Source organism: Microtus pennsylvanicus, chromosome 21 (assembly GCF_037038515.1).
Source record: "Microtus pennsylvanicus isolate mMicPen1 chromosome 21, mMicPen1.hap1, whole genome shotgun sequence".
Taxonomy (NCBI): Eukaryota; Metazoa; Chordata; class Mammalia; order Rodentia; family Cricetidae; genus Microtus; species Microtus pennsylvanicus.
The window spans coordinates 20,146,418-20,161,630 of record NC_134599.1 but is presented as its reverse complement, the minus strand read 5'-3'; the positions used below and the strand labels follow the sequence as shown (position 1 = coordinate 20,161,630).

The 15,213-nt window shown below is 47.9% G+C and overlaps 1 protein-coding gene across 1 annotated transcript in view; it reads right to left on the bottom strand.

Annotated features, from left to right (window-relative positions):
• The window catches only part of Togaram2 (TOG array regulator of axonemal microtubules 2), a 55,485-nt gene that overhangs the window by 926 nt on the left and 39,346 nt on the right, over positions 1-15,213 (bottom strand). The window contains exons 17-19 of the mRNA XM_075955257.1: positions 13,887-14,079; positions 12,930-13,146; positions 4,942-5,028 (exon numbers count right to left, since the gene is read on the bottom strand). Of these exons, the coding sequence (XP_075811372.1) occupies positions 4,942-5,028; positions 12,930-13,146; positions 13,887-14,079 (497 nt within the window). The remainder of the gene's footprint in view (positions 1-4,941; positions 5,029-12,929; positions 13,147-13,886; positions 14,080-15,213) is intronic.

The following is a 15,213-nucleotide window of genomic DNA, read 5'->3' as shown; positions in this document are numbered from 1 at the left end:
CTCTAGCGTATTCCTAGTTAGCTCTTACATCTTAAATTAACCCATTTCTATTAATCTATGTATCACCACAAGGCTGTGGCCTACTGAGAAGGTTCTGGCATCTTTCTCCTTCAGCAGCTACATGGCATCTCTTTGACTACATCTACTCTCTCCCTATATCTCTTTGATCCTGGCTCTATTCTGCCCTGCCGTAGGCCAAAGCAGCTTCTTTATTAACCAATGGTAATAAAACATACTCACAGCATACAGAGGGGAATCCCACATCACTCCTATACTGTCTACCAGCTTTGTGAACTCGAGAAAACTACCGCCTCTCTGAGCCTTTTTACATCTGTAAAGTAAAAGTTGCCAGCCTAAGCCAGGCTCTCAAGATTGTTAGAGATTCCATTATAAATAAATGTCAAGTAAGCAGGTGACAAATAGCAACCAATACTAGTATTGCAGAAACGCTTTATTGCCACTCAGGAAAGTCATACCAACACAGAGAAATGCCACACGAGCGGTGTAGCCTAGAATGAAGTCCTTCTAGAGACATGCATATGGAGACTATCCACGTATGGAGACAACGGTCCCTAGGAAATAACAATCTCCCCAGGAACCTTGTGCTGACAGAAGGAGAAGACCCTGTCTCCCTGGTCCTTGTCAGACCACACTGCAGTGAGACTGGAGACAATGAGGATGGACATGTCTATGTCTGGTCCAGGACAGTGTGACTGTCTGCCTCTATTCCAACCTAAACCTCAGATCAGGACCCCAAAGATGAGCTGAAGGAGGCCACTGGACTTCTTTGCTGCTCTTCCCAGTGTGGCCATATTGAATAAGTCTCCTTTCTCTATTTTCCCCTATTACTTGTTCTTTAATTGGCTTGTTAAGGATGGGTTGCTGAAACTAGCTTGTTAGGGCTGCCAGGGTCCAGACTCCTACTTAGCGACTCCAACAACAGGGAGAAGAGTAAAGAGTCTCTGAAGAAGAAGACTGGTACAGCTACAAGGAGCAAACCCCACAGTACCTGGGCACAATGCTACAATCAGGCAGCTGTCCATGAGGATGGATGTGTGTGCAGGCTCTCGGGCTCTAAATAGACCCTCCGCCCCAGTGAAGAAGCCCCTGAACTGTTTTCTCAGAACTCAACCCTCTAAATTCAAGAATCCTCATCACCCACATGAACCTGCAGAAGCTCTCTATCACCAAAGGAAGTACCAGGGCTACAGCCAATGTCAAAAGCCTCCCCAGGCCTTCATGGAGAGGTTTCCCTGGCCTGAGGTTATGACTATTATCCTCAGTACAATAGTGCTAACCAACACTGCCAGATAGATAGATAGATAGATAGATAGATAGATAGATAGATAGATAGATAGATAGATAGATAGATAATAGATAGATAGATAGATAATAGATAGATAGATAGATAATAGATAGATGATAGATAGATAGATAGATAGATAGATAGATAGATAGATAGATATGATAGATAGATGATAGATGATAGATAGATAGATAGATAGATAGATAGATAGATAGATAGATAGATAATAGATAGAAAGAGAGACAGACAGACAGACAGACAGACATAAAGAAATATGCAGCCTAGTCTGCCTGGCATCCTAGTCAAGTGCTGGTCTGGAACAAGGAACAAGAAGTTTCTGGAAGACTATGAGGGCCTAGCCATATATAAAAAACTACTCCAATCTAAGACTTGGAACTTCAAGGCTTCATTTCAGGCCAAAAAGATGAATATGAGTCCATTGTTCAGAGGAGGAAAGCAAGACTCAGGCTAAGGACTTCTCTTCATGAAGACCTTGCTGAAGACAGAGGTTGCTTTGCCTTGACTCCAAAGCTTACACCCACACTGTCCTCCAAACTTCAAGGAGTCCTATGTCTCAGAGGCCAGTCTAGAGTTTTAAATGCCCAATTTGTCCTTCTCTCGCCAGCTTAACATCTTCCAAACCCATGGGTGCTCCTTTGACTTCTGAGACAGTGGAGAAACAGATAACCTGGATGTTCCCCTCAGGGAAACCAGATGACCTGAATGTACCCCCAGATCAGACTGATACTCTCCACAGCATTTTCAGGAGTGTAAATGTCAGATATGACTACCCCAAGGTTCCTGCGTCCCATGGGAGGGTCCCTTGGGAACACCAACAGTCACAGTTCACTTAGGTGTCCATGTGGTGACTGGGAAAGCAGGTTTGCATGCTGAAGCCATGTAAGCATCACTGGGAAAGGCTCCAATACAAAGAGCCTTGGAGGGGTTCCCTAAAGAGGGGCACTGGCTGGAACAAACTAAATGCTGTGCTCTCTGGGTTTGGAGAAGGCTATGTTGGGGAAGCAGTCACCCAAAGGCAGAAGAGTGGTCAGGTAGCCCTGAGGAAGAGAGGCAGGGGAGGCAGAAGAGAAGCGGCTACATGTATTCAACAGCCAAAATGTTTCTGTCTCTGTGGGATCTCACCCACTCAACCTAAGTGAGGCCATGAAAATTTTGCTTGTGCACTCTGTCTTTGTGTTGACATTACTCTCACAAGGTCCCAAAAGTAGGTGGAGGGTGAACACAGTCTGGGGTGTGCATATAACAGTCTGTCTTTAAGGTAGGAGTAGACTGATATCCATCACCAGGTGGAGAGTGAACACAGTCTGGGGTGTGCATATAACAGTCTGTCTTTAAGGTAGGAGTAGACTGATATCCATCACCAGGTGGAGGTGAACACAGTCTGGGGTGTGCATATAACAGTCTGTCTTTAAGGTAGGAGTAGACTGATATCCATCACCAGGTGGAGAGTGAACACAGTCTGGGGTATATATATAACAGTCTGTCTTTAAGGTAGGAGTAGACTGATATCCATCACCAGGTGGAGGTGAACACAGTCTGGGGTGTGCATATAACAGTCTGTCTTTAAGGTAGGAGTAGACTAATATCCATCACCAGGTGGAGGGTGAACACAGTCTGGGGTGTGTATATAACAGTCTGTCTTTAAGGTAGGAGTAGACTGATATCCATCACCAGGTGGAGGGTGAACACAGTCTGGGGTGTGTATATCGCCTTTCTTCCTTCAAAAGAAAATACTGGAGCTAAGAACATGGTAGTCAGTAAAGTGTTTGCTGAAAGCATAGGGGCCTGGGTTCATTTACATACATTTTTTTTTTAAAAAAGCAAGATGATGACGTTTTTCTAAGCCAGGCAGCAATGGGGAAATAGAGACAAGAGAATCTCTGAGCTGTCTGGTCTGCTAGTTTAGCCAAATTAATGAGCTTCAAGTTCACTGAGAGTTTCTGCAAAAAAAAAAAAAAAAAGGAGAGGAGAGGAGAGGAGACTGGAAAGCTTGCTCAGCTTGCTGTTCTTATAGAGGACACGGGTTCAGTTCCCTAACCCCCACATGCATATAGGTCAAACTCTGGCCTCCGCATGTACACATGTGCACACCCACCCATGCAACACACACACACACACATATGCAAATTCTAATGCCTGTTGCAACGTAGGTAAACCTTGAAGACATGATGTTAAGTGAAACAAGCCAGTCTCCAGAAGATAAACTATGTCGCAGTCCACTGACATCAAGTGCCAACCGCAGTCAGTCTCACAGAGACAGGAAGCGAATGGTAGTTGCAAGGTTACTGAGGGGAGCAGGGAGTTACTGTTTGACAGGGTGAGTTTTCAGTTTCACAAGATGAAAAGAGGTGGCTGGTAGTGATGGTTGGCCAGCACTAGGAAGCATTCAATACCAAAGAACCTCTTATGGAGATAGTGGTAAAGTTAAAATAATAAAAAGAGCCAGGAAGTGGTGGCACATGCCTTTAATCCCAGCACTTGGAGGCAGAAGCAGGCAGATCTCTGTGAGTTCGAGGCCAGCCTGGTCTACAGACTGAGTTCCAGGACAACTAGAGCTGTTACACAGAGAAACCCTGTCTCTAAAAAACCAAATAATAATGATAACAATAATAATAATAGATTTAGGGGAACAGAAAGGAAAATTAAAGAAATCCCAAGAACCATCCCTTACCTTGACTTTAACTCTAACCGAGCCCAGAAACAAGACACTGGACTCCGCCACGGCATCACTGGCCCTTCTAACAGACCCCTTTTCTGTCCTGCCATGTCTTGCCTCCAGACTCTCCTGGAGCCTGGCTCTCTAGGCAATGATGGGCACTCACTCTCTTGACCTCCAAAGACTAAGAACAACAACCTGCCCACCTCAGCTGCCCAGCCCACACTCTCTTTCCCGCCCACATCTCAGCCCCTGCAGGCTCAGGATACTGCAGAGTGTGTCTGTCAACTTCCTGTTGCCTGCAAGCCAAGATGTAGCCAATGCTATGTCTGCCTGCACACCACCATGACTGAACCTCTGAAACTGTAAGAGAGCCACCCCAATTAAATGTTTTCTTTATAAGAGTGACTGTGATCATGGTGTCAATTTATGGCAATAGAGAACCCTAACAAAGACAGACAGACACGGACACACAGACAGACAGGCAGATGGATAAATAAACAAACAGGTATGGTTGGTGTGGTGACTCGTGCTTTGTAACCCCATCACTGAAGAGTAAACTCCAACCACCCTAACCTACTTAACAAGTTCCAGGCCAATGAGGGACCCTGTCCTTAAAAAAAAAAAAAGGTGGATACTAGCCAAGAAGTCCTTTGGCTCCTATATGTATGTCCACCTCCACCTCCACACAGACACACACACAATTTTCTAAAAAGGTATTCAGTGGGATACAGAAATCTCAGTCTGTAAAAAGAAAGAAATACATTCTTAGGAACTATTTGGTTGTATATATATTTGCCTCACTTTCACCAAAAACAAAGATTGCCTTCTGGTAATGTGGAGAGTGTCATAGAAAAAGCAGACTATGAAAATTCTTAAATGGTCTCTGAGATGAAAAACTGCATTCCAGGAGAGAATAGTGATGAAGTCTGGGCTGGGTGGGATCATGGGTGCTCACCTGAGAGGCGTTCTGTGACCTCCAACACTGCAGGACCGCTCAGGAAACGCACACGACCTGCAAAGGCTTGTAGGAGGCAAAGGTGATCTGAAAGAGATGGAAATGCCGGTGATCGAGACGTTGCCAGTCATACCGACACACCAGGCATGCGCGCATGTGATTGGAGACTAAGCTCAGGTGCCGGCCCTCACTTTTCACCTTATTTGAGGCAAGGTCTCTCACTCACTGCTGCGGCACATGAAGCTAACAAGCTCACCAGCTTCCAGGACCTGTGATAAGTCTGGCTGGGATAACAGACTTGTGCATCCAGCTTGATCTGGGGACTAAGTCAGGTGTATGACAAGTATTTACCCACTGAGTTGTCATCTCAACCTAGGGCCAGTTTGTAAAACAGCGAATGAACAGGGTATTATGGGAAGACTGAGAGATCCAAAGCAGTGCGATTGGCTCCAGTCTTCCATTTCTCCCATAGGTCTGACACATAGTGTCTGTGATTTTCCAAATTGTCCTGCAGTGAGGTTTTGGATAAAATTGGTAGGCAGAAGACAGACTCACAACTAGTGATGCTAGCAAGAGATGAAAGGGGGTGGACACAAGGATATTTGGGTGTTTCTAGAGCCTCAGAGTAAACTGAGGCACTAAGTGCTGGTCACATGAAGGTCATTAAAGGGCTGGGGACAGCATTCAAACATACAATCTAGTCATTCGGATAATCCATGCCAGATCAACACTTAATCCCATAGTAAGCACTTCCTGGCGTCCTTTATGTAATGGATATGAAGCCCTAAACCAATAAAAAGGAGTCCTCCTACCCTCCAGGAAGTTTCTTAGATTTGAACATGAACCTCACCCAGGGAGGGAAAGTGTACCCATGTAACAAGAGCCTGAGTAAGGGTTGATCAACACCCCTAGGCCTGGCCATGGAAGGCATGAGAGCAGAACCTTCTCCTGCTGTCCCCAATTGCCCCTGCCATGAACCTGGAAGCACTAGCAAGCCCGGTTTCCAGCATTCTCAGCTCCCAGGATTTTGCAACCACAGCAGTCATGGAATAACTTGATGGAAGGCAGGGCAGGTAGTGAAATCGCCCTTCTCAGGGCGGTGGCTAGGGGCTTGCCCATACCTGTCAGCAGGGCAGGGCAGGCACAGCCACCCAGCGTGTGCGTCCTGGTGTCTTTGTTGATTTTCTGCTTCCATAATTTTAAAAAAACAGAATAAGCAATTTACAAACAATGGAGCTTTATCTGGCTTGGGGTTTGGAGGGTGGAAATTCGAAGATCATGTACTAGACTCTGGTGAAGACATGAGTTATGTATTAGTCCCTGGCAGAAGGCAGAAGTATACACCTGGGCGTGACGAAGACAGAAAGGAGTCCAGAGCCACCCTTTACATCAGGATCCCAACCTGTGATAGCCGAGCCTGCAACAATGTGCCCATCTGCCCACGACCGCAGAACCCCTTACCCGAGATGCTCTCAAAAGTCCTGCCACTCATCACTACTGCAGAGGGATTTCACTTTTAGTATGGTTGGCAGGGGACCTCAGAGCACAGCACCTGAGGTCAGGAGCCAAATAAGTGTTTGAACCAATATGGCACAGAGAGAGCAAAGCATTTCTCCCGCATGGCTCAGTTCAGCTCCTGGCCCTTGGCACAGACCTCCAGAGCCCGAAAATTTTCAAGAGTCCTTGAAAATGAACTACCAGCCAATCAACCAGGCAATGTCCTACGGCAGCCAGCAAGCAGCAGGGGCTTCACAAATGCTTGCAGAGTACAGGTGCTTGGCAAATGCTGGCTGAGCGTGGCCGCCTGGTAAATGTGTGTGGAGTCATAGCACACAACAGGGCACAGGTTTTCCGGGTTGGTTTATGAATGTCAGAGCACTTGGCCTTGTCTTGTTCTGGTCAACTCTGTAAGACTGGCCTTCTTGGGTCACACTCGGATTTAGTGAGATAGGAATACAGATTCTGGGTGCAAGTTGCCTGAGTTTAAATCCCATCTCCTTCATATCTCCCTGTGTAACACTATATGAGCCACTCGCTCCCTCCATGCCTCAGTTTACCCATCTGTGAAAAAGGAAAAATCCTAGTTTCTTTCTGAGTTGCTGTGAGGATAGATGAGTTGATTTAATATTTAGGATTAGACCCATATCATATACTTAGTAATGTATATACTGTTGTAATGAGTTTTATTATTGCCCTAAAATTCTCACAATGGAAAAAAAAATCAAAACAAGAGGCCAGAATCTTGAGCTGGCTTAGGTTACTCAGCAACAGAATGTTTGCCTAGCATGTGCAAAGGCCCTGAGTTCACTTCCAAGCACCATTTAAAAATAATAATAAAGGATGATGATGATGATGGAATCTAACATTGAAAGGCTAACATCAATACTCCGTTAGCTTGGCCCACATTTCCAGAGGATTCTTTCTGCCTCACAGGAAGGTCAAGACTCGCTATGCAGCAAAAAGAACCTAAGATGTCATGCAATGAGAAGAAAACAGGCCTGACCAGTCAGTCTGTCCTCCAGAGTCTCCCTTCTCTACGAAGGGACAGAGGAATCCCCAGGCACTAACAGAGTTGTTCCCCTTAGAGAAGCTGAGGCCACCAGGCCTTGTCACCCTCAGACACTTGAAAGCCACAGAACTCTATGTGTCATTTAAAAAAAAAAACTGCTGTTAACATTTGGCATCCTTTAGTTTTTTCTTTTCGAACCTTTCTGCGTAGCTCTCGTAGATCAGCCTGTTTCTGTCTCCCTCTTTCTGTGCATGTCTGTGCACGTAATTGTACAATCATACATTTGAAGTTGCATCCTGTTTAACCAAATCAGAGCTTTTGCGTATGATGACTTGAGTCATGGGCTTTCCTGGAGTGCATCTACTTCTGCAGGTAAGTCTATCAGTTCCCCTCCTCCGAGTTTTTCCTGGGCGGCCACACCCAGTTTGGGCCACCAGGAGGACATAGAGTGTCTTACGTGACTGAACTGTGATGAGTGTCCCCAGATGATCATCAGGCCACTCACGCTTTGCCATGTTTTCCTTTAAAAGTTCTCTATAGTGTGAGGTAGCTGGTTCAGTCAGGAAAGTACTTCCACACTAGCGTGTAAACCTGAGTTTTGTGTCCAGAAAAGACACGTACACACACACACACACATGCGCACCTGGGATGACAGCTATTCCAGGTCACAGTGAGAGGTCCTACATCAAAAGCTGAGGTAGACAGTTCCCAAAGAAATACTTCCGGGGGTTGTCCCTGGCGTCCACACAGACAGACAGACAGACAGAGAGACAGAAACACGCACACATGCATGCATGTGCACACACACTTTTATGAGTTGATAGTTGTCATAAATGGGTTATATTTCTTTCTAATGCTTTAGGTTTTTCCATTTCCCAATAATTAACAAGCATTTTTTTTTATTTTTGGTTTATATTTTTCTTTGAGACAGGGTTTCTTGTGTAGTCCTGGCTGTCCTGGAACTCACTCTATAGACCAGGCTAACCCTCAAAATCAGAGATCTGCCTGCCTCTGCCTCCCAAGTGCTAGGATTAAAGGCGTGCACCACCACCTGGCCCAACAAGCATGATTTCTATAGAAAAGAATGAGTCTTTATGTTTAAGCAATGAGCAAGACTATAAAGTAGCATTGGAAACTGGATGCAATTCACTTGTTTTCTCTTTGAACTTTTAGACGGGGCTCAAATTGGCCCCAATTTATGTTAATCTTCCTGCCTCGGCCTCCCAAATTACAGGTATGTACCATTAATATCTGTATTAAATGAAAGAGCCCATATGAGATTTGTATTCCCTTGTGGTTTCCCACTGGGAATACAATTTGAGCAAATATGGGCTTTTTTTTTTTTGAGCGTTTGGTGTGTTGGAGAGGTATCTTGACTCAGAGTCTAATCCTGTTGACAATATAATGTCAGTCACATGATTTACAGACATTTAAAGTCAGAGAGCAAACAGCAAAGCTAGATCCACAGCCACCCCAACCCAAGCTTATCTGGCCTCTCCAGCCCTGGCCAGAGGCTGAGCTAAATTGAGAGTTCCTCTGACTGTGAGAAACAGGAACACCAAGGTCATCTGGGGAAAGCAGAGCTGTCCGCAGTCTGAGGTTTTCATCAGGCGGATATCTTCTCCAACGCAAGAGTAACAGAGCCCAACACGGCCAAGCAGTCTGCTCCTGCACGTCCTTACTACTCAGAAAAACTCCCGAGAATTCAGGTCTCAGTGTCTAGTAGGAAAAACAGCACTGAGCCTCAAATTCAGAGAAACCCCAAAGCAGGAAGTGGGTGATGAATGGCAGAGACCAGGGAGCAAGCTGCCCAGTCTCCTTCCTGTCCCCACAAAGGGAACGCTGCAGAAAGCAGCACCAGTTATGTCAAGGGACATCCAAGTCACCAACCCGCGGGAGAACCAAGCCAGAGACATGATTGGGGCTGACGAGACCATGCTCTCAATGAATGTCACGATCAAGCAGCATCTTGAGACTCGTCCTAGGAAAGCCAGCCTCCCCAATTAGCCGTACCATCTGGACTTCGTGCCAGGGGACAGAGCCGGACTTGGCATTGTCATTCTCGATCCTCCTGACCTACAATTAGCAGGAAACAGACCGGGGGCAGGCCACGCTGTCGCTCTGGCCTTCCACATGTGAGTTCTGCCCAGCATTTGACAGCCCACCTCCAGCCTGGAGCCCAGCATCCCACCCCCCAGAGTGGGCAACTGAAGAAGCAGACTGTGGAGAAAGCACCTCTGTAAGAGAAACCCAAAGGCCCGTCAGAAATATCAGGTTTAGCGGAGTAGATTGGAAGACTATATTCATTTTCTATTCCCACTGCCTAGGCTCTGCAGCCACCACCGAGAGCTCTGGGCAGTGGGAAACTTGGTCACTCGTGTCTCTTCTGAGCTCCGTTCAGCTCATTCCAGACAGATGAAAGCCCTTCCCGGGGACGACATGAATTCTATCCTTGGTACTCCACGTCACTAACCTAACATGAATTCTATCCTAGGTACTCCACGTCACTACCCTAAGTCCTTAAGCTTGCACTCCATCATCATAAACACCTTCAGAATCAGAGTTGCTGCCGGGACGGAGAAGGTGTGTGGCACAGCAAACCCTGGTGGCCCAGACAACTCGTTCGCACACCTTACTACAACAGCACCACACGCAGGACCAAGAGAGCATGCTGCTCCATCTCAAACCTCAGCGCGGATGTAAGGAGTTAGAAGACAGCCCCCCTCACCACGGCCATCACTCTCTGTGCACCACAGTCTGCCTGGTGGGCCAAAAGGACTGTTTTCAGCTGTATCCAAAAGGACTGTGTCCCAACAGGGAGAATCACGTGGCTGAAACCCTGCTTGCCACATGCTAGTCCCCAGAGGTTTCTGTGTTGGGAGCATGGTCCCCGGCGTGGAAATGTTGAAACGTGATGAGGTTTTCAGGAAGCAGACGTTGACAGAATGTAATGAGGTCATTAGGAGCCCTGCCCTTGGAGGGGGCTTAATAAAGGCCTTGAGAATGAGTTCCCATGTACACTCTCTCTCCCTCCCTCCCCGTGTGTGTGTGTCTGTGTGTGTGTGTGTGTGTGTGTGTGTGTGTGTGTGTGTGTGTGTGTGTGTGGAGGGCAGAGGCAACCTCAGCTTTCAGTCTTTGCCCGCCACTTTGTTTGAGACATTGGTTGAACCGCTGCATTCACCAGGCTAACTGAGCTTCCCGAGATTCTCCCATCTCTGCCTCCCATTTCTCCACAGGGCACTAGGATTACAGAGGCGCTTAGGTTTCCATGATCCACTTGAAGTGGGTTCTGGGATCTGAAATTGTGGACTCACACAGAAAATTCTCTACTTACTGAGCACAGCCACCTTTTCCTGGTGTCTGTCTTCCTGTCTCACCATGTAATCTTTTTCACAGGAACTCCTGCCATTGTGAGACCATCAACCATTGTGACATCATCCACCATTGTGACGTCATCCGCCATTGTGACGTTATCCAGCCAATATTATGACACCATTCACAACTGTGATGCATCCACCACTGTGACATCATCCGTCATTGTGATGTCATCCACCACTGTGACATCATCCATCATTGTGGCGTCATCCACCATTGTGACACCATCCACCATTGTGACATCATCCACCATTGTGACACCATTCTCTGTGAGGTCTATCAAAGCTTATCAGAAACTAGCACCATGCTCTGGAACTTCCAGAACCATGAATTAAATATATACATATAAATATATATAAAGATTAAATTTCTTTACATATATATACATATATATGTATATATATTTCCCAGGCTTGGTGTTTTTTGCTATAGGAGCAGAAAGCAGACTAATGCACAGGCCACTCCCAGGCCTATTGCTTTCCAGGGTAGTCATCCTGAGTGGCTACAGCAGACCCTCAGGTAGAGCGTACCTGACTCTTGTAGCTATGGGAAACACCAAATTCTGTTGTCCAAAGTGCTGGGCTCTTCTATGCTAGGGAAGGTTGTCCCAGTGGCAAAGAGCAGGCTGAAGTCCTTGGTGCAGGAAGAGTTAAAAGTCCACTCCTAGACATGAGCATTCATCCTCCTCTGATACCTAACGCCCATTCTGCTTTGTGTAGGTTTCCCCCAATAAATCCAGAGCCTGGGGTGATTTACCAAGAGCCTTGATTATTGGCAACAGCAATCTCACGCACCCAGAGCAGCGCAGGGAACAAGCTGTAATTTAGGGCTCGATTTGTATTGTTTGTGCCACAGCCACAAACTCAGCAAATCATAAATTCCCTCCGAGATGAAATGTGGAAATTGACAATATTTATGAACTCGGGAGACAGAGAAGGGCTTGACCAAGCCTTTGATTTGTAACTGAAACTCCTCCTGGTGGTTCTAGCCAAGGACACAGCTTGCTGTCCCAGGCCCAGGAACTGGGCTCTGGCCAAGGCATGAGGGAAGGAAGAGAGGTGAGTCTGCCAGGGACGTCTCACCCAAAACGTTCTGCGAATGCCAGAGCCAGGTGCCACCCTGTGCCCATCAGATCTCCAGCAAAGGCAATCTTCAGATACCAGTTCCTACACACTAGCCCAGACATAAGCCTGCTCGGGTACTTCTTTCTCAGTGCACCTCAAGTTTTAAACTTGCCCTTCCCTCTAGGGAGCAATTAAATATCACCTTCCAGCCAGGAGGGGAAAGGCAGATGCATCGAAAAGGCTGCCAGGCAGTGTGGACCTGGGCTGTTAGACTGCAGGGTGCATAGGATCCGACACACTCTTGCTTCTCATGATGACCGCCCACTGTGCCTTCCTTCTTTTCTCCATGTTCTGTTCCCCTCTGAGAGTTCATCACCAACCGCTGCCTCTGCTAGACCTTGCCAGCTCCCCTCACGCACCCCTGTGCTGCCCTGTGTGGCCCTGAAAAGCCACTTTCCTCATGTGACTGACTATAGGGAGGCTACACCAAATCCTCTCTCGTTCCCGATCATGCAGGGCCTAGTAGACTACAGTGGTTTGAAGTTCTGGTCTTTAGGGAGTGGTGCTACTTGAGAGATTAGGAGGTGTGGCCTTGTTGGAGGAAGTGTGTGGCTGTGTGTGGGCCTTGGCGTTTCAAAAGTTCCGATCAGTCCCCAGCATCTCTCTCTTCTGCTGCCCAAGGACCCCGTTGTAGAACCCTCAGCTACCTCTCCAGCACCATGTTTGCTGTGTGCCCCCATGCTTCCCACCATGGTAATAATGGATTAAACCTCTGAAGCTGTAAGCCAGCCCCAAATAAATGCTTTGCTTTATGAGCTGCTGTGGTCTTGGCGTCTCTTCACAGCAACAGACCAGTGACTAAGACATAGACAGGATGTGGGAAAGCCTCCAGCCAGGGCCTCGGGGACCCTACAGTGTTAACACCTGTTCTCCACAGCGTCAGACAAGCCAACCAGAGCTGTTTACCACACAGTTGATCCCCAACACAAGAAGATGGGTGTGGTGCTGGTACCTCCCGCAGCCCCACAGGGAATGCTCACCCAGGCTGTCCATCATGGCATCCAGCACAGTGGAGGCAGCGGCGGAAATCCCAGAGTTCTTAGCGTTGAGGTTGTCTGTGACTGCAGTGATGACGGAGAGCAGCATGGGATGTATGCTGTCTCTCAGGAGCGGAACCATCTGTGCGAGGGACTCCAGGGCCCACTGGCCCACTTTCTTGTTGGGATCCTGAAGCCTTGGGGTAAAAGCATCAAAGACCTATTGAGGGGGGAAAACAATCAAGAGTTTGTGGGAACTCAGGCTTGGCAGGAGTTGGCTGGGACCCCTTCTGTATCCCTGAAAGGGGTCCCCAGACCTGTACTAGAGCATTCCCAAGGAAGAAGAGCTCAGCTCCTCAAAGAGGGAACAGGCAAGAAGATGGGACAGATGTGTGCTGAGCATTCTCCACGTGTCAATCATCCAGAGCACTGGGGTAGACCCTCTTCGCTGTCTCACACTGAAGACCTTAGCCACCCGTGTTGCTGCTGCAAGGCCTCTTTCCCATTCACTGTGAAGGCTCATGGAGGTTAATGAGTCCCTTCAGATCATGTAGCAAGGAGGAAACCTGACTCAGCCTGGGTTTCCACACGCCTGTCAGCATGAACCAAGTGCATTCAGCCTGTTACCCAGCCTGTCCATCATTTCTGATGCAGCCGCTCTCCAGCCACGGGCTCTGATACCAGATATTATGCAGATAACTAACTGAATGTAACCCAAGATCTTGACCACAGCGCCCTCTCTGGCAGAGGGGCTGAAGTCAAGCAGGAAATCTCCAAGCATTCTAAAGATGTGCTCAACATCCAGCCACAGCCAACTTGTCATTGGACATTACAAAGACCATACAGGAAAAGTGAGTGCTTAGTAGGCTCCCCGCACATCCCCTCCAAACCAGTTCAGAGCTCTCCAGATTGAACCGGCACCCACAGGGAGAGATCAGGGAGGATGGGGTGGGTGCTCACCTGGACGAGGTTGGCAGCAATGAGCTCTGGCTTGGCCTTGCAGTATTCAAGGAGCTTCCCAATGCCTTCCATCCGAGCCAGGAACTCCTTGGCCTCCAGCAGCCTGGTCAGCTCCCGTAGCTGCTCTGCCATCTCCACACCACCACGCATGGAGGAGCGTAGCCCCATCAGCCGTGGGCCATTGGGGCCAAGCCTAGGTGGAAGCAGGACCTGAGCCCTGGGGAAGAGCCCAGGGGATGACCACAGCTCTCATCTCAAGCCACATCCTACCGCCAGGTAAGACAGAAACAGTGGTGTCTCTATAGCTTTGTCCAAACCCTGCCTCTCTTCTGAATGCTGCTTGGGGACACTGTACTTGGGGACTGTGGGCATCTCTTTTCCTCAAAGGGCAACAAGAAACGCTCTCTCTTCCTGATTTTCAACTCTCCTTTCTGAGGACATGTAAAGAATTGGAGGTGGGGAAGATAAGTGGGCGTGTGCTGCGGAAAGGCGACCGTTGCAAGCGTTGGGAGAGAGGGGATCCTGAGCATGGAACCCTGGGTCTCGTGCACGCCAGACAACTATTGTACCACAGAGAAGCACAGCCTGGCTACTGTATATTTAACCTAAGACTAAGGAAAGATTCAAGATTCTGGAAGCTGTCACATTCTACCCCTGCTAGGTTCGCATTTCATGCCTCTGGTTAGCTAGGCTCTCATACTCCTCCAGGAACAGAGAGCATTTGGATCACATGTCCATCAGAACCTAGACTGTTCAGCCATCGTGAGAGAAGCTCCGCATACGATTCCTACCTCCCACACTTAGTTCAAAACCAGGGTCTCTGAGCTCCTGCCCCGTACCCACGTCCCGCCCGTCGTTTGTCCTGTCATCTGCTCCTGCATCTCACATCCTTGCCTACTGAAAACCAAGAGCTGTGTTTGGGTCCTGAGAACAAAGGGATGAGAAACACAGCCTTTGCCTTAAGTATCTCACAATGGATGGGATACAGAGGTATGAAGAACAAGGACAGCTGCCTACTCTGGAGAGATAGGGGCACAGTGTCAGAGAATGTCAGGGGAAGGTAACAGGCAAGCTGCGTCTTGTAGAATCAACAGGCAAGTTCTAGGTGCTTGGGATAAGCAAAAACAGACTGCAGCAGAGAAAGAAAATATGAGGGTGGGAAGGCTGGGGGCTGACTCAGTCTATGAAGGGAGAGGAGGAGAGTGCAGGACATCACTGAAGAGCTGGGCAGGACCTTCCCGGACATCCTGCTGTGGTCAGCTGGGATCCTCACAGGACCTGGCAGAAGGGTTCACACTTCAAGTAGAGAATTCCTGTCTCATTTTTA